Genomic DNA, 25,004 nt, shown 5'->3' with positions numbered 1-25,004 from the left:
GAATGGGGGGGATGCCACAGCATCCCCCCACAATGTCCATTGCAGGTTGTGCCCAGATTACTCATTGTCACTGAGACTTGCCACCTGGCTTTGAAAAATCTCTCCGGGAACAAGCATGGTTCTCAAAACCTACATTGACCAATGGAGCCTCTTTATCCCAATTTAAGTTCCGGGGTGTGACATTTACTAAATGAGTGCCCTTATTGGCTGAAAGACATGACACTAGGGCATGTGATGGGATACTCTGACAGAAGGGGCTTTAGTGTGGTGGATCGCCAAGCTTTTCAAGTGTTTTTAAAATGGAAGAAAGCCCTTAAACATTTCCTTTGATGCAGCTAACACTCCTAATGAGAGGCATTGATTTCGCCGAATGACACCCTCTCTTTTTTAGGTTGACATCTCGTGTTTTGTTTCACTCCCGCCGAGTCGACTAGACACACAACCGCTTACCGTTTGAATGGCAATTACTTACCGACCAATTAGTCACAGCACTTGGGCTTGGGGTAAATATGATGGAGTAAACTTTGGATCAAGCGCAGGCTGTTTTGTGTGCCATCAGCTGATTGGCCAGGGCTTCCCCGGCCTGCTATTTTAAGTTGGTCCGACATGTTGGCCTCAGGAACATTGTTTTGCTGCTGCGGGTAGGCTGTGTTCATGTACGTGTTGCCACTCGCCCCTGACGTCTCTTGGTGATCCCATTTTTAAATGGGATCATATGGAGTGGGCTCTCCGTGTCTGCGTACAGCACTTTAACATGCACACGCATTTGAAAAGGCACCATCCAGGTGTTACTATCACCGTTAATGTGGAAAAAGGAAACGAGCTGTGCAAACCCAGCTCACAACACTATTTCAAAAACCCCTGTCTGGGAATTCAGAAATGCAAATGCCATAACCAAGTTTATTGGTGTTTTCATTGCTGCTTATCTACGGATTGAGAAACAAGCAGTTTTTTTTAAATGTCCCCTTAACTATTAACTGTACCGTGGCTTAAAAACCGAGGTACGTACCGAACCGTGACTTTTGTGAACCGTTACTCCCTTAGCTCTGGTGCACCTTGAACAAAATGAACCAAGCCGAAAGAAGGGCAAAAAACGTGGGCTTTTACAAACCTCTGCATTTCGCCAGCTTGTCTTGGACGACATTGACACACTGCTTTGTTCATGGCCGCACCACAAATCAAACCAATCTTCCAGGCTGCTTGTGCTTCCACTGCCTTGTGGAGGCATGACTCACAAACCTCTGCCTTCATTAAACACAGTGTCGCATTGGACAAAATATGTGACTAGTCCTGGTGTGACGACAGCCACTCCCACCCTGGTCTCCACAGGTGGCACACAGGGTACTTGAATAGGCCCCGACTCCAGCGTGATGTAATTAGACGGGCCCCGTGCTGACAAGTCATCTTCGCTAAACCCAAGCGATGACCCCCACTTGGGTTCTCTCCTCCCGGAGTCCCTTGGCCCGTTCTTCTCTTGTTGCTCTGTCTCTCTCCGTTTCTGTCACTTTGTCTCGCCGTGACCCTGGGGTCTGGTGGATGACTTGTTGTGGCGGCGGTGACATTTTGAAGAAACTGTTAAGTCTCTGGAATATATGTCCCGCGTCCTCATTGTGGACTGTGTGTGGGCGCGCTGGGTCACGGAGCAATATATGGCCGGGGTTTCAGCTATATCCTTTGGCCCTTCTCCATCACTTAAATGGCCCTGATTTATTAATGGCCCTTGACACATCCACGGAATATTGTCCTCCCGAAGAGTTTAGTGGATTGCATTCTCTGCGCCTTCCTCATTTCACCCTTTCTCTCCCCCTCTCCCCCTTCCCCCCTTCCTCCCTCCCTGCATCCCAACCCCCCCCACTCTGGACTCATCATTTATGAGCCAGCAGGCGTGCTTTGTGATGTAAAACAGACCAGGTAGGGAAATGGACTCCAAGCCGGTGTCTATCCGATACAGTCAAACCCGTTTCTATAGGTTGTATTATATGCAATTAAACTCATTCTGACAGTGGATTAAAGCGTTGGGCGGGGGGGGGGGGGAACAAACGTTTCCGAAAAGAACACGTACATACATTTTTATTTTTTAAATGAGAAACATTTTCTAGGGATATTGCAATAAAATGGTACGCAATAGAAGTGCCACTTCAGTTGAATGGAATCATTGGTGTTGTGGTCCACTCGGAGACATAAGACGAATACAGAGTGTACTGTGTGAAACCATTGTCTACTGGCCAGTGTGGGCTGCCCAGTGAAAGGTTCTGCAGATTCTACCACCCTGCGCGAGCCGTCTATCCTTCGGTGGAATGAGAGGTTCAGTGTTGCGAGCCACTGGCTTTTTTAATTGTCGACCCTAGCAGACATATTCACGTTGGGATAATTGAAGTCAGGAGGATACAAAAATACGACTGGCGTGCTTTTAAATTCACATTCAAGCTGCAGGCGGTGCATGGTCCATGTATGATCTGGTTGCCTCACTACCTCTGTGATGAGGTCTTCCCCAGAGGTGACCCTCAATGGATTACTCTGCCGTGGCCCAAATGTACAATTGATCGTTTCCTTTTTCTTTCTTTTACAACAACCACTGTTTTTCTGGCTGCTGCTAATTAGAAAATCCCTTGACAGCCCTACCCAGATGGATTTCATACTGTGTGTGTGTGTGTGTGTGGTCAAGCGATTAAAATATTTAATCGCATTAATGTCATAGTTAATCTTTTTTCTATGCTAAATATCCCTTGATTTCTTTGTCCCATTAATTGTTCTCATTTTAATGCTCCTATCAACATGGAGAAGTGCATCGGCTTGCCTTGTGCAAACTGTTTTTTTTATTGATAACAACATTGGCATATACTGATCAAAACAGGACGATGCATATATGCATTGCCATGCGTGGGGTGCTTTACTGTGCCGGTGTGATTATATCCCCCCTCATCCCTTTAAAAAGTTGTGTGATAGCAGGCATGCCCAGCATGCTGAAACAACGTGGCTGGTTACCATCGCTACTTTTCAGTCCAGCGTTCTTCCATTCATCCTTATTGTCCTGTTGACAATTCCTCCAGCAGGGGGGATGTGGGGCACACAGTGTAGGTGGGTGTTTGTGTGCGACTGGATCTGTTTACACACGTGCATGCTGGGCAGGCGGTAAGCCTCCTGCAGGGCTTGCTTAACTAAGAGTAATTGCTCCTTATCCACGTGCCAGGTGGAACACGGAGTGACACGGGGTGTGTGCACACACAACACGTGTGGGGGTGCAAATAGCTTCGCACAAACACTCGCCCCTCACCATCACAGTGGTGAGAATTAGCCCTGGGCCTGACTGCAAACTCGATAAGGCCATTTACTCCCCGACAACACACACATTTATCACTGCTGACACGCACACACTAAGACACAAACTCACACTCTCACACACACATACACACACACTAAGACACTCGGACATGCACTAACACACACACACACAGCATTTGACCTTGACCACTAGCTGGGAGTGGAATTGCTGTGTCCCCAATTCCTTTTGGAAAAGGAAAATAAAAAAAAAAGTGCATTTATGCCGGTGGCCTTCAGGATGTCAAGGGAGATTGGTGTGTGTGTGTGTGTGTGTGTGTGTGTGTGTGTGCGCGCTTGTGAAGAGACGGTGCAATTGTGTGTGTGGATGACATGCTTAATTACTCATCAGCTTCTCATCTCCACTGACATTCACCCGCCACACTCGCATCTGCCCTGGAGGCCGCTCTTCTGACAGTGATCCTGGCTCGCTCACTGTCGACCGCACACACGACTGAATCAAATGCCCTGCTACAAGACGGTCAGATACGTGTCCACCGTTAGCTCGTTTTCTTGCCCCAGTCATTGCCTTTCCTTTTTTTCTCCCTCCATTTCTCCTCTCCTTCTCTCTGAAGTTGTCTTTTCCATTTGCGTGGCATGTATATGGCGTGCATGCTACTCCTATGCCAATGGTGCAAACTCACTCCACACTCAACTTTGCCAATAAGTGTGTGTGTGATTAATATCTCTAGTTTACAAGTAAACACCTATTCCAAACAACTTGAATAAACGTCTTAACCGACACAGCCTGTGGTGCGGTGGAGCAGCATCACACGATCATCTCCAGCGGTCTTGGACACACACAGAGCGGCGCCTGGGAGCCGTCCAGCTCTCCTCGCCAGAGTACATTTGCTGACTCGGCCCTTTCCCATGGTGGATGTGCATTATATTGCGATTTTTCTTTATACCGGTATTTTCGCAGAGGCAGAAAAGTGAGTAAAAACAAGTATTGAGCGCCTGGCATAGGTGGCCAGATGAGCTGCCCCGTCTTAGCTCTGGCTCTAATTGGGTTATTGTGTAGTGCCAGTGGGACAAAAGGAGCCACGCTCCCGGCTGTGACACTCCCCAGGGGGCTGGCACCGTGTTGATGGTGACTCGTCTAGCCCTGGATGTGCAGCTGGATGCTGTACGGCAGGAGGGGAAAGGCGGCGTGTTCTCGGGCTCTTTCCCTTTCTCTCGCTCGCTAGCTCACTCACTCTTAGACACTACGTCATGCCATCTCCGGAATGACGAAAGTGACAAACGTCTGTTTCACTAAAGGACTGGGCGAACCAGGTGCTTGTTGGATCTTGGCACCATCTGCTTTGGAGACATGGTGGCATATGAAGGTGTTCCTAAACGGATGCATACACTGTCTTTGCTCACCTGCGGTTGAGGAAACCCATTTGCCTTTGTCCACATTTTGAATATTTTGATGGTTTTGGACAAAGCATGGTAACCTTCAAGTGGAAACGAGAAGGTTCAATTTTGCTTCCATTTTTCGACTTTATTTTTGTAGATGAAGTTCACAATTGGGTGTGATGGGGACACAAAATGACAGACATAAATTGGTTGCCAGGAGATGAAGGTTTTTGGAGTATTTCACTTTGTTCATGCTTAGATGGACTACACGATACATTTCTGAAGTTCTATACGTATTTGAGTTAATACTAACATCGGGACGATTCACCTGCCATGTCTTTAAGGTGTAACGTCCAAGATATTGCCTGAAAACAAATAATGGAAACAAAAAGTAAAAATGCATAATTATCAACCGAATGTGAAGAAATAAGTTTTGTCGTCATGCCAAAGACGCTCGTTTAGTTTTCGTATTTTTTTAAATGAGGCCTCAACTTTGTACGTGAAGAGGCAATTTCCGTCACGGCTGCGTCCAGCCTGCCCTGGATCCAACATGAGAGGACGTAAAGGCAGTGCTGCCTCGGGCGTAGTCTAACCTCTTGTCAGTCAAGTTGAACACGATGCAACTTCAACACAAACGCACTAATTGAAAAACCCCTGTAGAAACCTCAGTCACGGAAAACACTTTCATATCCAATTGTTTGCTCCATGGGACAGTTTCCGATTTCTGTGAGTCCAGCAATGGCTGTACTAATTTTGAATGCAGAACACTCGTCCTTTTGCTCTGAGTGGAAGCGATAACGTAAAAAGAAATCAAGTTTCGAAAAAATACAAAAAAATAATTGTATGCAGTAGGTAAGTAGACAAAAAGTCATTACCATGTTAATCAGGCTTGTCAAGGGCATTATGGCCTTGTTCAATTAATATAAATCATGATATTAATTCGCATACGCTCTTCTGTGTTATTGCAGTGCAGTAAGGGGTTAAGAAAATTTCATCTTAACACTCTGGAGACCAGTTTCCTTGACAACAGATGAAATATTTTTCATTGTATTATTGGCATGCCCTTAAAAAAATTCAGAATTTCCCACTTTAGTATGGTTGGCGGCCATAAACCTGATTGAACAATTCAGAAAAAAATCTTCTGCATCTTTTTCTGACTTTGCTCGTCAGATGTATGAAACGCCATATGGATGGACTCAAATTCATGCAGTGATGATCCGGACACACCCTCATGAACACAGCTAAGACGCATGTGTAGGGATCCTTCAGATTCTCCACGGGTCAGGTCCGAGCAAGAGGACTTTGAATGCAGCCGTCGGAGGCAATCCCCTCGATTCGTCCAATCGTTGATCTCTCCTTGGCCATCGCCTCTTCGGTGTCCTTAAAAAATGGCGAGATAACCCACACTGCTGTCAACGCTGAGCACCAGTGGCGTGCAATGTGTCGGCATTAGTAATATGAGACCGGCCGGCTGGTCCCCATCGCTCACAGGTAATGGCTTCATGGTGGAGCTTTTTCCAGGGAGACAAATAAGCCGGTGTTGACCTTGGAGAAGACCCTATTGGACGAGGTGGTAAACATCCACTGTGGCGTCGGGTTTGGACTCCCCGCGGTCGCTCTTTGAGATGTCATGGTCTGAATCCGGGTAAGCCAGAGTAGGTGACACACGGGATGAAGAGAAAAATGTAAATAGGATGGAGAAGGAGAGGAAAGTATTGCAGGACCAAGCCCCTGCTGTAATGCTTAGTTTGTTTCACGGGCTTCAGCACCCACCTACGTCCCTAACCCCACTCACCCGACTATATTTACTATATTGTCAGTTGGAGTACGGCTCCCGAATGAGGGAGGCACTTAACATTTTGTTCGAGTAACCTTTTCTGCAACAATAACATAATGTGTTTGGCTCTTTTTATTTTATTTTGAGCTAACCAAGTTGAACTGTTGTTAAGCTTCTAGTCGAGTTGGCAAACATCTCTGGCTGATATACCCTCTTCACCGTTTTATTAAATTATGCAGCCGCTAAACTCGGCACTTGACATGGGGAAATGAGCGCGCAATTTGTGTACTTGTGCATCACTGTGGAAGAGGCTGTGAACATCAGAAAGAAAATCTTTGGTTGACTAAAATTCGAAACTTATTCATCGACCAATAAATTGTTCGCTGCCGGTAAAGAGAATTTGATTTGGCCTAAGTGCACTCTACCTGGTGGCCTAAATATAAGGGATGTGTGGAGGAAGTTAACAGGTTTGTGATCCGTTGCTGGTCAGTGCGACTCTGTTACGGCAGAGGTTCGCTGTAAAGCGGGTAGCAGACCCAACCCCTTCTGCTATGCCGAGCCAGACGGCTCGGCATAGCAGAAGGGACAGCTCGCGTCAGGAGACTCGACTGTAGGTCTTGTTTTGGTGTTGACTATAACACGCTGCAATGGATGCTGCTGTGATGCATGCCATGGTGCCAGTTCAAATCCAGCTCGACTCGAGGGCTATCAAACATTGAACACACAAGATGACGGAACATCCTAAAGCAGACATGAGCGATTACTTAATGATTACGGTTTAAAGATGATTAGCCAATTGCATGGTTGATTGTATAAGATGTGATAAGAAAATATCTGAGAAAAGTTGACATTGTTTTTCATCCCTTTAACAAACTTCTGCCAACATGATTTTTTACATACTATCAAAGGAGAGGAGATGTTCAGTAAGTAAACCAAGCGGTATCAATAAGGTGGAAAGTGGTGAACAACATAGATTTTCTCCCATCACCACACCCGGACTGGTTCTGGGAGTCCAACAGGGTAGACTCATTAGATGTCCGGCCATGGGGTTCAAGTTGTTTCATAGGCCAGGCGTCGGGGTCCGCATTAACCGGGGTGCGGGGGCGGTGGGGGGGGGGGTGTAAATGGAATTAGGGGCATCTGGTCCAACCTCCAATGATGGTTAAATAAGACCCTTTCTGACTTGTGTGTGTGTGTGGTGCTAGGTAATCTTCTTGCAAAGTGCCCTAGAGAAACGCAGGTCATGTCACCACTTAAGAGCCTCCTGCATACAAGGAATGAGGTCTGTGTCTCCTGACCCGACTATGTCTCTACGCCTGAGAAAGACAACCGTTATCCAAGGCCTTAGTTCGGACAATGGAGGCGGGATTTCATCCTCTTGCCTTTAGCTAAAACCTGGCTCTCAGGTCTTGGCATATAAACACCGTCCCTTCAACGACCCACCCCATACAGACTCCCATATTCCTGCACATTCTTAAAACAATACCAAGGAGAGTAGTTCAACATCTCTAATACTTCCCCGTACCATTTGCAATATGAGACGTACGCAAATAGTGCGAACCATCACTCCGCAACCCCCTTTATCCCGGTAGGGTACCTGGGCTTCACGCTGCTTTCGGCTGCCTAGTGCATTAAAAGTAGCACACACTCACACACGTTACAACAAACTGTCAGCTACTAGCCGCCCCGCGGGACCATGTTTCTAAGTGCCGTGGCAGGGGGGCCAGCGAAAGGGGAGTGGGGGCAAGACCATTCCAATCGGTTAAATGGAGTCCCTTTTTTGCTCGTTTTTTAATCTCCCTGATGGGTTCGCAACAAGACACCTTGCTGAAAAACGAAATGCATGCTGGAGCTTTTGCATGCTTCTTGGTCCTTTCCTCCGTTTTGTAGTTAGTCACGTATTAGGACTGTGAAACAATTCAAAGTAAGAGTAAGCTATTTAATCACACGTCAGCCTTGTGATTAATTGTGAGTAAAAAACATTATTTTTGTGTGACTGGGGTGGGTTAAATCAAAATGTATTTGAGGTGGTAGGAAAACGAAAGAACTGTGACTTATTATTTAACCGATGAATGCATAAATGAGCACCGTAGTGTGAAAGGCAGGCCCATTTCAAAGAATTGTTTTACAATAAATCTATCACCTACTCTGTAACACGGGCTACAAGTCTTTTTTGTAGCCTAGATGGGTATTCAGTCAGCTGCTGACAGAACTCCAACCAGTTCATCGACTCTACTCTTTCCCTTCTGGTGGAATAAATATGAGGAAATGCAATTTCAAAACAAGGTCAACAGAATGCAACCACAGTCCGGTGGGACCTATGCTTTAGGTGTACTGTGATTGAATTGTGTAACTGTTGACACTCCTCAAGTTTGTCTGTGTGCGTCAAGTAGAGTGCCATGTTGTAAAACTGACCGGAAATCAAATCAAGGAAAGAAAAATAGCAACCTCACTCCTTGACTCGGCTTCTCTCTTAAGACGTATTCCAGCAGCGTTGGAACAAACCCTTGTAATCACCATAGCCTTTGCACTTATCAGTGTCTTTTTATTAGACGTAGGCATGACGCTGGCTCACTGTCATTGTCTGTGGTCTCCAGGATCCTCTCCTCTCCCTTTTGTCTCTTCCCCCTCCTCCCTCTGTCTTCCTGTCTATTCTTTGACTTTCAGGCACTTGACTTTTGAAAATTGCATTTTCACCGTTTATATCTTGTGTGTTTTGAAACCCTTCACGTCAGCTCGCCTCTCCTCCTCGGCCACAGTGTAAGCGATGGACATCTGGGCGGGGCGCCAGTGGCTTGTGTCGCGGGATGAAAGGGGTGGCTGGGTGCAGGGGCAAGTGAGTCAGGAGAGCGAGGGGATGTGAGCGACCGAGGGAGGGAGTGAATGACTGCCTGACCCTTTTTCGTTTTGGAGAAGATGAGCTTGAAAGTTTGACGCTTGGCCGTGTCAGAGGGTGCAGTGGCTTGGCTCTTCTATGTGCCGGCTCCAACAACCTCCTCCTCCCCTCCCTGTTCTGAAGAGGACCCTGCTGGCTTTGTCATTCTCCACCGGCACTCTGGGTGTCTGGGAGTGTGCTCGCGGTGAGCCCCTGGGAAGAACCTCGCTCGCACTCTCTCTGAACCCCTCCTCCTATAGTCTCGCTTACACCTCGATGCTTCTGCGTTTCCGCTATAGCACCATTTCCATCCCTGAGATTTTTGTCCTGCTGTTAAGTACACCGCCACAGCCGCACACAATACCTTCATAAAACACCTCCAGTGCTACACATCAATTCCGAGAGAAGTCCCACTTCTACGACTACTATGAATCTAACACGATGACCTCGTAAATCTCCCCAACTACACTTAATAGTTACTGCACACTTGACACCTACATGAAAAAGCAGCTGCTACTACTACTACACACGAGTCCCGACTACCAATACGACTACTACTTCAAAACCTACCTGTCTCCCCCTTCCACAAGCACCCGCACTTTGGCTACAACTTTGTTTTCACTTTAGTTTGCGCCGACCACATTCATCACACACATGCCCCTTTCACACCGCCGCAAAATCGGGGCCGGTTCCGGGCCAGTTCGGAGCTAGGGCCAGGGCTTTGGTTTCACACCGCCAAAGAACCGGCTCCGGCCCCTAAAAACCGGTTCAACTCTGGCCCCACTTTAGAGCTGGGCTAGAACTAGAACCGCTTTTACGCCGGGGGCAGGGGGCGGAGTTATCCGTACCTTCATAAACAGGAAGACCAACGAGGACCGGCATTTTTTAAAACACCGAAGTAAACAATGGACGTGAATCCGTGTATTGTTCTTTTTTGTTTTTTCTGATTTTGTTTTAAATCTGAATATTCAAAGAACGAACCATACACGGATTGAATCGAAGACGAAATTGTTGTTGTTGTGTTTGAAACTGGCGCGAGGGTTCTTCTGCGCGCCTAACCTGACGCTTGATCATTGTGTGGTGGTTCAACGCGTCAACGCGTCAACGCAGCTAGATGAGTCCGTGTCCATGCAAGTGAACGGAGCGTTCCCTCTTCGTCATAACTATCAAACCAAACATCCTTCACATTCACCGAGCGAACATTATGAAAGTAAAATGCACATTTCTCGCTAAAAATGTTTCCATAAACGCATTTAATGGCGTAACTATGTTACTATTTCCACCCAGAATAAAGAAAGATGTCGGCCGTATGCTTCTGTCCAAGCTCACTAGTGGAGACGTTTGTAGTGACGTCATGACGTTGCTCACGCCGGCTCTATGGCTGGCTCTGGCCGGTGTGAAACCAACCGGTTCTTAACTGGGGTAAGGCTGGAACCAGTTTGGAACTGGCCCTAGCACCAGCCCGGAACTGGCTCTCGGTTCTTTTTGGTGTGAAAGCGGCAACAGAGAGGGCCAGATTCTGGTCTGGTAATAGCCAGGCTAGTACACCAGGGAAGATGTGCAGGATTCCATCGCTGGAGGTCTTGGTTCTCTGTGGATGCAGTGTCTCCTCCTCCTCCCCGCTCTGCCATCTCCACCCCTCCAGCCTATCAAAGCAGACCGGCGGCCTGCTCCCAGCAGGGGGACTGTTGTGATGGTTCTCCCCCACCGAGGTGTGCACACGGCTTGGGTTTCGGCCCAGGGCAAGGGCTGGAGGCTTCAGAGGGCAGGTGGGGAAGGGTTTGTGTCCATCGCACTGAACAAAAACACCGGGCTCTCCTGTTGGTTTCCGTAAAACCCTTTGGAAGGGATCAGAAGTAGATTTTAAGATATTTGAAGATATCTCTTGCCTACCTCCGACACGTAACCTGTCACCCACGTAGGGGAAGGCAGGAAACGCCGCCTCCTGTGAATAAATATCGCCACTTTTGCCCGTATTACCCATATCACCTTCCCACATCTATTCGTGATATATTTATATCTGCCTGTACTTTATCTCTCGGCGCTACTTTATTCAGGTAGCCCCCCCCCCCCCATGTATTTCTCCTCCTCCCTGAGCGTTTCATTTTCCCACTTTTTTAAATACTTCTCTCTACTGCAAGATGGGGTTGCTGCAGGAGACCTCTCTGGGCTCGCTCTGCTGTCCTGTAACTTCTTACCCTCCCTCCCCCCTCCCTGACAGAAGGCAGGGCCATTCGGCACGGAGCAGAGGTCTTGGGGTTGTAGTGGGGTGGGTAGGGAAGGCACAGCTGGCCAATCCCACCCTGATTTATAAAAGTCCCCTTGCCAGGCTGTTCTCAGACGCCATCCCTCTCCCCTCCCCATTCTGCCCGCCCGCCCGCTCTTGGCTGTTACTTACCGCCAGCTGAGACAGGGCTGTTTGTATTTCTCCTGGCGGTGCGTAATGAAACAGCTCTGCTCCATAATGTATCTCAGACGCTCCCCCAATAGCCGATGTCTGTCTTTGTATCCACCCCGGCGCCCACTCTCGCACTCTGTGTGTTAACTGTCGAAAGGGAGCTGAAGCAATGCCGGTTTGGAGGATGTATGTTTATAAAAGCCCCGCTGCTGTTGCTGCTGCCGACCCCTCCTAATGTTACAAGATGCAGCCTGTGTGTTTTTGTTGTTCATTTTTGTTCCCGGCCCGTTTTAGAGTTTCTTTAAGCATACTCCTTTTGCTGAAAGTATATCCCCCCTCAGATTGCTGATGTTTTGCACCTTTGTGTCTTTTCTCCCGGCCTCTGCCAACAATATCGCACCGTAAAAATATGAAACCTGATTTTTAGCATTGGTGGTTCTGACGGCTGAATTTACTGGGCAGGTTGTGGCTCAGGAGGTAGCGGATTTGCTAGTAACCGGAAGGTTACCCTCAGCAAGACCCCTAACCCTAAATCATCCGACGAGCTGGCTGTCGTCTTGCATGGCTGACACCACCGTCGATGTGTGAATGTTTGCATGAATGGGTGAATATTAGGCAGAATTGTTACACGCTTCAAGTGGCCAGTGGTTAGAAAAGCGCTGTATAAATGTAATCCATTTCCCATATTGCATCATAAAAATGTTACTGGTTGTTCTTAACTGTATTCTTCACCCATCGTCTGTGTTTTTAACCCGTGCAGTCCAGTATCAGATGGAGATGATGCGGTCCCTGCGCCACGTCAACATCGACCATCTGCACGTGGGCTGGTACCAGTCCACCTTCTACGGCTCCTTCGTCAGCCGCGCGCTGCTCGACTCCCAGTTCAGCTACCAGCACGCCATCGAGGAGTCTGTGGTGCTCATCTACGGTAAGAGACAAAAAAACAACACTAGCTGCACTTTAAAACTAGTTAAAGAACTGTTTTTATTCCAGGATAGGATAATCAGCTGCATGCACTTAAACGCACATTTCCTAAACAAACACAAGAAAAACCTTTGGATGTTAAACGCATATTTTCTACACAAACACATGAAACTTACTTGGATGCTCAACACACATTTTCTGCACATTTTAAACACACTTTTTCTACAACACGAGAAAAGCATTTTGATGATGAACGTACAATTTCTACACAAACGCAAGGAACGCATTTGGATGGTCAACGTGCATTTTCTTTACAAACAAACATATTTTGATCCTAAACGGATCGTCCACAGACACAAAAAGGTCTGAGTTGGCGACGCTCATTTGGCAGCACGTAGCCCACCACCTTAGCATCGGGAGACCGCATCGCCGTCAGGCTCGTGACGCATGCGGCAGCTGGCCTCGCTCGCCACCCAAGTTCCCAACTTTGAGGCAGTTTGGAGATTCAAAGTGAGGCTCGCCACCCCCCGCCATTATCACCTTTATTACCTCCACGGATAATGACACTTTACACAGCTACACATGACTCGGCATTCTCTTCGACAGAAGAGAAATGTATCTGACCTTAGGTTACGCCGGAGGCACGGACATGGATCAATGGGTCCCCGGAAAGGATGTGTGTCTAAGCAAATAGTCGATTTGCCGTTGCTTGCGTAAATCTTCCCCCTGCATAATTTCCAGGAGCACTGCGATCGCTGTGGGCCGCCCCCCACACATTATGTACACCTATCAGGACGCGCCATCGAGCCGTTTGCTAATGACGGCTCCCAACGCAGAGAAGGTCCAAGTTGGAGCTCATTTCCAGAGCCGTGTCAAGATCGAGAATGATCCGCTCAGTCGTTACAATCACACTAGAGGAACATGGATTTGAGTTACGGCCCCAAACAGAAGTGACCGTCGAGAAACGTTGCTCCAAACTCCCAAATGTTGCAGCTTATGGCTCGGCTTCTGTCAAAATGACTGTTAAATTCATTGACACTGCTGTGCTAAAAAAATAAGGATGGCGTGTCTAATACCCAATCACGCCGATAATAAAGTCATATGCACTCAACATAATCAGAGTATCTTTGAGTAGGACGGTCATCAATGAGTCACGCCATGCCTCAGTTTGTTCCCTTGAGGATTTAGGGTTCAATGTTATGAAAATGTAGGAGGACTTGTGTGTAACTCTGTATAACAAAACAATGGAAAGATGCTGAGACAAACCAAGAGGCTCGTTTAAAGAAGTGTATGCAGGTTTTACTTCAGGTCTTGTCCTGTGCTTTGACAAGATGGATGGGGCTGCCATGTGCGCCAAGGTTTAGCGCAGTTCAACAACAAAAGACAACATACAGCCGTGACAGCACAGAACGTATGATGTCCCTGGTGGGAGTGCTCTAATTGATTCCAAGAGACACACTTGGGCTCTAGTTAAGAACAGATTTGAACGTATGGGGGTGCTTCAAATTATCATTCAACTAAAAATCTGCATTGTGCAAACTTTCAATGAAATTGTACCGCAGCACTAGCGCTATTCAAGAGCATTAAAAGGGGGGTGACAGTGCACATCGTTAAGACTGAGTTGACATGCAATCTGTTTTATAAAGGAATGCAAGCTCTATCATGATTAGCATCTTGCTATCTCAGCAACACGTATGCAGTACTAGACACAAAGTACAGAATCTGATGGATCGCTTATCTGAAAATGTAAATGACTAAATGATTACTTGAATTTCAAAACACATGCAACGTGTTATTCGATTTTACAAAGTTGGCCGAATCATCCCAACCTCTGGTTAAATCATGCCTGATGAAAGACCTGGACTTTAAACGTTAATTATTTTGTGAAGTCCAATTTCAGGTCAGTGCTCAGAGACTCACTGACTTGAAAGGGGAGTCTGTCATTAAAGTGAACCCATATGTTTATCTGCTCTCCCCACACCCAGGGAGCCGGCATCCACAAGTATCAAAGAGCTGCGAGAATTGCTTTTAAACTGCACGTCGTTGAACTCCCTGCCAAGTGTCCTGACCCCCCCCCCCCCCAAACTCCCCAACGGCTAACCCTCCACTGTAGGACCGCTTGGCCTTATCGTTTCATGTTGCTCCGACCGTTCCCTTCCATGACAGGGCCGGGGCACTTCTCCATCGGCTTAAGAGTTATGGACCCCTGTGATCGGATCTCTCGGAGCCGTAGGACGGCCCTCCAGTCCGTCACTCCGACCGCTCAGCGGACCGGTCCGGCGTTCATCTTTAAAAGAGAGCGCCTGTTAACGCTGATCAATAAGGCAGCCCCTTAATGGATCTCGGGGACACGCAGGAATTGACATTATCTCAGTTGGAAGACTGAGCGAGACGGAATTGACATTATCTCAGACTGAAGACTGAGTGGAAAAGGAATAGATTTTTTTTATTTTCTCGCGCTCACTTCGTCATGGGCTCGCCAGTCATTTTACTGGTATGAATCGATCAATCAGGGGGCCCGCCGGCGAGCCAATGGCCTCCTCCTGTTTACACCTAAGGATCAGGAGAGTGGATTGTTAATCTGATGGGTCGGTCAGGGTTGCCATGACAACGGTTATGTTATGAGTGGTTCAACAGTTGAAATGACTCCATTGGAAGCAATGAGTGCTCACTTGTGGTGACAATAAGAAACCCATTCCCCGCATTCAAAAAAGATAACTAGGATGCTGCGCAATGCTAAGTACTATTTTTAGAATGTTCAACACACAATAAGTGCATACCTTACGTGCCAGGACGTACAACATACAATGTGCGTGCATTAAGTGCCAGGACGTACAACATACATTCAGTATGTAAATTAAGTGCCAGGACGTACAACATACAATGTGCGTGCATTAAGTGCCAGGACGTACAACATACATTCAGTATGTAAATTAAGTGCCAGGACGTACAACATACAATAAGAATGTACATTAAGTGCCAGGACGTACATCATACATTAAGTGCCAGGACTTGCAAATACAACTAGTGCATACATTAAGTGCCAGGATATACAACATACCATAATTGGGTTTTGGGGGTAAGGGGGGAGGCTATTCAGAGTCTAGGTGAGGTATGAATAAGAGTTAAATGACCACAATATTGTGGACCTCTGGCAGAAGCCACTGCATACATGCATATTCCAGTAGTGATCTGCAAAGTGGCCAGGGTCCTTTCATACATGTGAAGCCTACACGCGGCTGCCTGATCCCAGTCCCACTCAATTTGCTGCGTCGGCATGGTAAAACAAGATTTGCAAGCATATATAAAGGGCTTACGGAATATTGCAGTGACTGCGACAGATGGGTGCTCATATGCAGAACAGTACCTCAAAGTCAAACAGGAAGCACCGTAGAGGATTTGGAGTTTGGTAGGAGGAAGGGAAGTCTCCTCACCCACATCACTGCAGACACTTCTAACAAGTGATAAGTTAGTAGTAGTAAGTTAAGGTTCAACATTGCGCAATAATTAGAGAAGAGATATTGTACTTTATTAATCCCAGATGTGAAACATAAGGAATAGGCGGCACTGGCAAAGGAAGTAGAGCGGGTTGACTGCCAATCGGAAGGTTGCTAGTTCGATCCCCGGCTCCGCCATGAGTGTTGAGGTGTCCCGGAGCAAGACGCCTCACCCTAACTGCTCCCGACGAGCTGGCTGTCGCCTTGCATGGCTGACACTGCAGAGCCAGACTGTTCTTATTATGAAGCTCTGGGAGCAGAAGGTCCTCAGACTGGGTGGCAGTAGACTGGTTTTACTTTTGTGCCCAACCATGGCGAAATATTTCATTGCAGCCTCCAAGTACATCCCAGCCTGCTCACTATTTCATTGCAGCCTCCAAGTACATCCCAGCCTGCTCACTATTCAAATTACTTCTAATCAAACCGCGGATGGGAAAGGGGTTTGCGGGACAGACATCAGCTCAAAGACCCTTATTTTGATGAAGTCTTTGTTTGTTTCTTTTTTATATTCCAAACAAATGCAACAATGCTTTTCTTCAGCTTTCAATTTTGTCTTTTAATAAAGAAATGCACTTCTTTAACGCAGAGCCCGGTACGGGTTGACTACATACAGGTTCTGTTACGCATACTAAACCAAAATGGGTTCTAACATAATGTTCATTTTACAGAGACGAAATAGCTGCTTACGAAATTTGAATAGTCCTATATTTGGTTCTTGCTCACACAGAAGACGTAAGCAGTATGTAAACAGTAGGCGTCAAACATAACAATATTAGGCAAGATTCATAGCCCTGTGGACCCCTAGTCGCACTGTAACCTTTCAAAGAACCCTCGTACTTTGGGGGCTTTCGAAAAACGTCTATCCATAGTCACGGTGGGTAGTCCTTATGTTGACAAGATTTGATCGAAAAAATATGAACCAAGGCATAGCCAGTTCAATCAAGTATAACATGGTTGCCTGTACATGTTTTTGTTAAATTACAAAAGAAAAGAATGAAATGTCTCTAACTGGGTGTGAATAGACTTTGTTAGAACATCGAGTCAGAATTAACCCGACACGTGACCAATCAACGGCGGATGATAAAAAAGCGAATCCTGTTGCGTAATCATTTAGCTTATGTCAACAACACTTTCAATAGTCATAAGAGCGTCTCAACAGCACCCAAAGGAGTGACGAGATTGACCCAAACCATGCTACACACTCAATGCACACAAACTTTGTCGAACACCAGAGGGAATTTCCAAAATGTCAACCACAAGGGATGATTCCTCTCGTTGTAATGAGATGTCCTTGTGCAGATAGTGCCAATACTTGGTAAAACACATCTCCTGGAAGCATTCTCATTCTCCGAGAGCAAATTTTTCCAGTAGCCTACCATGTAGGCCAGGGGTCAGCAAACTTTTCCAGTTTGACATTTTCTCGCTAATGAGTGCGTCTTAAGCAACAATATATTAAATATGAAGCTGAATTATGACACGGCGACCAAAACAATTCCAGAAAACCTGGAATTTGGTTGTTATACTTGCAACATGGGCTTACAAATTATAATGACATATGTCCCATCTTAAAACACCATTTTCAGAATCTCATTCAAAAACATATTTGCACTGTGAGATTGTTGGAACAATCCACATCAATATCTTTAAGACATGTACAGCTTTGCAAAACCATGTGAAGGCGATGCATAAAGGCCACTTGCAACAATATTTTAAATATTTTCTTCTCTATTACTCACAACATAGGTTTAAAACTATTAATTGATCCCATTTCAGAACACTAGTTTCTGGAACTAATTTAAACATATTTGCACTGGGAGGAAATGCCCAAAACAGAATAAAGGGCAAAAAAAAATTGGTAGTAATGATTATGCTGCTGCATTTTGCTGTGATCTTTTTTAATAACACAATTAAAAAAATAAGTTTATTTTTTTCATTTATTTTTCAAGTGTGGCAATGATTATGCTGCCCCGTGCCAGTGGTGGCACGCATGCCTAGGGATGTCGAGCCCTGATGTAGGATTTATGCTAACAATCCCCCCCCCACTGTGCAAACAATTTAAGTTCCATCGACTCGCCACACACCCTCTGAGCCAGCCAGGCTTGGTGTAATTAGTTTAGCCTTACTTGAAAAGCAGTCCTCAGTGGCAGCCTTTCTAAACTAGCTTCCGTCTAATAAACCTAAGCAAGTATTGGCGTATTAATGGGAAAGAAGGATTTTCCCTCGATCTCGTAAGATTTACAGTGATCCATGCACAGGGTTTCAAACTACCCCTAATGGTTGATATACCGCCTTGCTCACTGTTTCTTTGAAGGCTTGATGAGGCTTATCATGTCACCCAGGCACATCCATTTTATATGCAGGTGTTCCATCAAGGAAAAAGTCATTTACTAAATTTTCCCTTTGTGTCCTGCCATCGTCCTGGCTAAGGAGGTTTGATACCTCTGTCGTCAACACTCCCAGGAAGACAATTGGGACTCTGCGGCGGGAAGTTTTGATTGGCGGAGGGAAGCTTTGATTGGCGGAGCGGTGCCAGTGCGTATCTAATGCGTGGGCGGGCCAACGTATTGGAGGGATGGGGGGGCAGTGATTCAATGCTAGTGGGGCTGCACTCGGACTGTTCTGAGACCTGTGCCTAATGAGAACGTCAGTGTTCTGGAGCCGGCCGTGTTAATTAAAACAACTGAATTTATTTCAGTTAATTTTAGATGGGCTAGAGTATTAGGCTGGTATTTTTAGTGTACCTGAATCCATTGTAATTGTAGATATGTTCACCTCCATCGCTCAGACACAGGGACAGAGACAGACCATGCATCCAATTGCAGAGAACAATTTTTTTTTTATCTATCTACATAATAGAGAACTTTTTGATGGTGCTTTGGTAATTAATTTCAGTTGGCGCACAAGTGAGAATTGGACTGGTGGCAGTTGTTCCATTATGATAGCTGTCGTTGTTATTGACCGTCTCCTATCCTTTTTCTCCCGGGTTCCAAGGAGGAATCATAATTCATTCCAAGAAGTTCATCCATCCAGTCTGGATGTAGGCCCTCGGTTTCTTCATTGTTCTGATTGCGGTCTGCGAGCTCTGAGACCAGCCATACAATCTGAGTCCAAAACATGATGAATTGGAACCGAATGCTGTTGAACCAACGCTGTTAGAACAGAAAAATAATCGATGCTACTTCTTTTTGGGTTTCGGAACTTAAAGTGCAAGTGAACCCTGTTTCGGCTCGGAGTCAAACATCGATTTGTGCCGACGGTTCTTAGGGGGAACATGTTGTCCCATTTGTAAGACCGAAGGTGACTTTGGGATACTTGATTGTTTTAAGGCGGTGCCTTCGTTGTGTATTAGCGTTATCAATTATGGCGAGTGAAGTTGTACGTAGCAAACACAGCGGTGCACAAGTGTTAACGTCCACCACACTCCACTGTGGCGTTGGCGTACATCGTGAGGTGGACGCGACACTATTTATATAGTGCCTTTCGTGCAAAAACAATACATGCAATACATGGTTCTTACCATAGAATAAAAATGATTTTGGGTACCCTATCCTTTAAATCCATCTTAAAGAGATGGTTGATTTGAAATGCATGATTTATGCAAGGGACTGGTTCATAGTTCTTAAACAATACACTATAAAGTATTGTATACAATAAAGCAGATCAGCGTGAAACCACAAGCCATCTCCTATATTATATCCAGATGCATCACACCGGTCTACCGTTATTCACAACGACAAGAAAATAAAAGCCTGGCTGGCCACCAACATACCAAACGCATGTCTCCATCGCTAGATAAGGCCACATTGCTGGATAAGCGCAGAGGTTTCCACAGAAACATAGACCTAGTGCACATGATCTAGTGAGTGTGTGTGACTCGTGTATCCTGAAGCAAGGTTACGGTTTGAATGTAAATGTAGTCTCACACATCCCCAGCTACCGTCATCATCGAATCGTATCGAATGCATGTTGGTAGCTAAGCCGAGTTTGTGTGTGTGTGTCTAGTGACATTCCTTAACCTTTGATTTAAATGCCTCTTCCTCCCTCTCTCTCTCCGTTTCCTAGACCCTATTAAAACGGCGCAGGGCTCACTCTCCCTCAAGGCCTACAGGTTGACTCCAGAACTCATGGAAATCTGCAAGGAGAAAGACTTCACACCCGAAGCGTAAGAGACGCACACACACTCGCGCTCACAGGATATTCATGAACACACAACCCCACAGCCTGTGCACGTTCAAATGGCTCCTGCTTATTCAAAAGGATGCAAATGTATTTTGTATCTGCAGGGGTGGTAGTTGCAGATAGACGCAGAGGATGATTTATCAGCATGTCCTTGCCTCTCGCACAAATGTACCATGTTTACGTTCTACATGACCCCAGGTTTATTGTAATGGCTTTTAAATTACAGATGAAAATGAACGTAATGAGGGAGGAAGGGGGGGGGTTGTAGGTTGCTCCGAGTAATCCAAGAGCACAAATTAGCACAAACAACTGGGCCATTAACACACGCTTGCACACTCACTCGCACAATCACTCTTTTCTTTACTCACTCCTTTCTTCACTCACAGTCACTCCTTCCTCCACTTACTCCTTCCTTCACTAACTCCTTCACTCCTACTGTTGCGAGCCTCTGGCCCCTACTGTATCAAATTGCCATAAATTGAGAACTCAGACGTGTAATTTGCAGGTGAAGGAACCGCTTACAAGTTTCCATTCTATCCTTTTCAATTTCCCCCCCCCCCCCCCCCCCCCCCTCTCTCTCTGCTCATACACAGAGACACACACATATTTTGGCCGGCCGGTCATTTATTTGAGCCAGTATGTTCTGGCCAGGAGGCAGGATGCTACTCGTTTCAGTTGCTTTCCATCAGTCCCCATGACATGTACCGCTGGAGTCTGCGGCCGTCCGCGTGACAATCCCATGATGGAGAACGGGCGGCCACCACTGCTGGCCGCAGAACGCCAGCCAGCCAATCCTTAACCACCCTTCGTCCCCCCTTCTTTGACCGCCAGACGAGCAAATCTGAATATTGATGTTGATCTGTTTGTGGCGGTCAGGGATTTAATAAACTGAGATCTGTAAAAGCCCAGGCGGGTGAGATTGGTGAAGTACTCCAGGTAACAATGAAAGGGGCCGGAGGGCGGCTTCTCGTGAATGCACCTCCGCTTTCCTTTTTCCTCCCTCCCTCCCTTCCTCTCTTTCATAATAAAAAGCGCGAAATAATGAGCGTTGAATGGACGCATTCCTTTGAAGCGCGCTCTCGCCCACCGCCGCCGCAGCCGCACTCCTGCCGTTGGCAGCCAACGACGTCCGTCGCGGTACACGATCTGAGGCATCAAATTAGGCCGGGCCTGTGGAGTCGACCGTGGCGCTGCCCCTGCGGGGGACCCGACCCGGAACAGAGCGCCACGCTAAGTGTGCCGCCGCCGCCGCCTATTATGCGTATGAGTGATGCGCTCCGCCCCCCGTTCTGGGCAGGCCTCCTTGTTTAGCCCGGCTAAACCCTTTGTGTGACGTTCAAGAGCCGCTATATCCGCAGCGTGTCGTGGGCGGGAGTTTTGTCGGCATGCATGACCGGCATTGTGGTTTTCTTTTTATTGTATGGATTTCTCCGTACAGTACTTGACGTTAGACACTGACTCACTGCTGCTGGTCATGGGCTGTAGACTCCCCCTCCCCTCCCCTCCCCCCCCGCCCCCTGCTCACTGTGACTACAATCCCGCCACCCCCGTTCCCGTTCCTGTAACTGGGCCATCAGCTTAATGGACTGTCGGTTTGCGAGTACGGATCGGCGTGCGCCATGACGACACTAGAAGTGGTACCAATCTGTTTCTGCAAAGCGCCTCCTTAAACCCATCATATAAACTTCTTCCTTTCAGACAATGTACATTAATGCAATGAGTCTATCGATCTCGTACAGAGAGATAACGGCAGCAAAGGGCTTAAACAAGAGCTGGCTGGAAGCATGTGTACTCAGTGTGCACAGATGGCAAAACAAAATGGCAGAAAATACACACAAACGAGCCAGTCCATCAATGGTATTGAATTCATGCGCGTCGTTGAAAAAACTTTAAATTCCGCTATTAGTTGGTTAAGAGGCCAGTGCCAAAGCCCTGTGTCACATCTCTCCGGAACTTTCTTCGTCAGCGCTTTACAACACGCGTCTAAATTACTGTCTCTTTGAAAAGGATTTATCCCTGTTTACCTACAAATCCACATTTAATAAATGTTGGACAAATAGAAACCCCATTTCAATTCATTGTAATCTCAATAATTCTTACTCTGCTTCAATATTGTTGACTTATGCCACCCCTGAGACAAGACATAGATAAATCCTATTTATTTCTCCATCTGACCAAAACTCATCATGTCCTATTGGGGGGAAAAAAAAAATTGGTAGAACTTTAAAAGTATCATGAAGAACGGACCCCCTCAGCTAAAACCCCTTAGGCCAGCTCCTGCTGCGACTGCATCTCAAAACCTCCTCTTCAAAACAAAAGTGAAGGGGAGTATAGAAATATATTTGCAACCAGAGACCGCAGCAGCTCCGGGAGAAGTGGATTGGGTTTCTGGGAAACACTATCATTTCTCCAGAACTCATCATAGTGATTTTAATCTGACGCCTGGGGTATGACAAAGACCAGTCTCAGCTGTCGCTCTGACCAACCTCCAGTGGATCCAAATGGAAACGTTGAATTGTCTGCATCCCTTAATCATATCCATCTCAATCCCCAGTGACTTAAACCCAACGTGGTATGCCGTCTCTCTCCTGTGGCGCCATCACTCCTCACTCATCTATTCCGTCTCTCCTCCTCCTCCTCCTTCCTCTTCCTTCCCCCAGCCTGAAGAAGGCCAACATCGGATTCGAGCACATGTTCGAGGAGGTGCCCATCGTGATCAAGAACTCTCACCTCATCAGCGTGCTGATGTGGGAGCTGGAGGACAAGTCGACGGTGGCGGACAAACACGAGCTGCTCAACCTCTCCAGCAGGTCAGACCCCACACCATCGAGATGTCAAAAGCCTCCCACTACATAGTGCGAGCTCTTGCCTGTGTATGCATGTGTATCGTAATATGATTATACTTTTACCTCTATCTAAATGAAAAAAGTTTTTATCAAAGTCTATAAATAATAATTGGGGAATCGTGGTTTAGGTCATTCTTTCATATAATTAAACAATTAATAATGTTTTTTATTTTACGATAAATTGCTCAAATAGTGCATTTCTACAATAGGCTTTGGTAGGCATTGATGAATAACGGGGTCAGCTTTTCTATTCTCTTATTGGAAAATTGGCGCATAAATCCCAACAGTTATACAACAGTTACTTTTAGAAAAGGTGGAAAATCGCCTCAAACACATTAAGACCACGTTTGCAACAATGTATTGCAAATGGTTTTATTTGTCTTCTGAAAGCGGCTTGAGTGTCCACACGGGTACGGTTTACCTCACCAGGGTTCGTATAACTCAGTATTGTGATGCCAGTACAGTAAACAACACCAATCTGGCATCCTAGGAGGTTTATTTAAAACACGTTGCCTGAAACCCTGTATCTTTCGCTCTTAAACGCAGGAATAACAACCACCAAAATTGCTCATTACCAGTGGTGAATCTAGCCGGGAGAATCAATGCTATATCCAGGCGGAGAAAACACTGTCAAAAGATCATGCCTACCAAAATAACACTCGCAAAATACAAAACATTGCACTCCATCATTGTATAAAATATTCCAGAAGTTGAAGATGCAGGCATTGGGTGTTCAAAAAATACTTTAAATTGTCACACTGACTGTCAATCACAAATATGCAAACGGATAATCGAACAGAAGGGGAAGATGTACATGTTATCGAAATAACATCAACAACAGCATCGTGGTTCCCCCCCTCCCCCTTTAGCCTCTTATCGTGAGTCCCTGGGGGAACACATCAGCAATAATTGAAAGCCATAAACCGTGAGATAGGGGCAACAGCTGTGAAGACGCCAGTTGCAAAGTTTCCACGGGAACAGGTGTGAAGAAATTAGCCGCCGCCACCCGAGGTGCCAAAACGCACGTTGCTAATGTGCGAAAGACGACCGCTGTGAGCGACACTCTTATCGCGCGGAGCTGTAGAGCCACGTGTTGAGTGTATGCTCTCTCCGACGCCAAGTCAGCCAACCCAGCAGGCCTGCCGTTCTTCTTCCAGACGCTTTTGTCCAACGAGATCTTGCCCGGCACGTGCCAAACGAAGGAAGGACCCGGTGAATTGTCACAAACCCACCGAGCTCACAAACACAGCCAGCGTCCGCTGTGCCCCTGCGCTACGTTACCATCCGTCGTCCAGATGAATCACTCGCCGCCTTGTTCTTGATGTTTTTTGGGATGCAGCCCAAATGGAGGCCCGTGCGCTCCCTGTAGATTTCCCTGCTTGACTGCCAGATGTCTGCGCAAGATGAAATTGTTTCCCCCAAAAGTTGTCAGATTGCATAGCTGCCGCCCCGGTCTCGTATTGGACGCCCCAGTCTTCCTCTCCTCCTCCTCGTCTCTGGGAGAAGGCAGCAAATGGGTTTTATTTAATGTTTTTCCCTTTGTCTCATTTTCCAATCTTGGGCGTCGTTTGTCAATGTCACTCATCTCTCAGGCGGAGGAAATGCAGTTCCACTCCACAACGCCGGCTTGTTCTGACGATAGATGATGATGTTGATCAGGGTGATGGATTGCATGAATGGAAATTCATTTATTCAAGCCTTTTCCGTGTGTGTGTTGGGTTGTGCGTTAAACGCTTAACTGCATTTTCTTTAGGTTATAGAGATAAACTACCACATATCACTACTCTTTGGTGTTTTTTGGTAAATCACAATTGTAAGAAAGTGTTTGAATTTCCAAAACGGCAGCCTT

General features: G+C 46.5%; 1 protein-coding gene across 1 annotated transcript in view; it reads left to right on the top strand.

Moving 5' to 3' along the window:
• The window catches only part of LOC130391493 (eukaryotic translation initiation factor 3 subunit H), a 51,720-nt gene that overhangs the window by 17,405 nt on the left and 9,311 nt on the right, over positions 1-25,004 (top strand). The window contains exons 3-5 of the mRNA XM_056601677.1: positions 12,470-12,637; positions 20,193-20,292; positions 22,970-23,119. Coding sequence (XP_056457652.1) covers positions 12,470-12,637; positions 20,193-20,292; positions 22,970-23,119 — 418 coding nt within the window. The remainder of the gene's footprint in view (positions 1-12,469; positions 12,638-20,192; positions 20,293-22,969; positions 23,120-25,004) is intronic.

The sequence above is a fragment of the Gadus chalcogrammus genome, chromosome 11 (genome assembly GCF_026213295.1).
Source record: "Gadus chalcogrammus isolate NIFS_2021 chromosome 11, NIFS_Gcha_1.0, whole genome shotgun sequence".
NCBI lineage: Eukaryota > Metazoa > Chordata > Actinopteri > Gadiformes > Gadidae > Gadus > Gadus chalcogrammus.
This window is presented reverse-complemented; position numbering and strand designations above follow the sequence as displayed.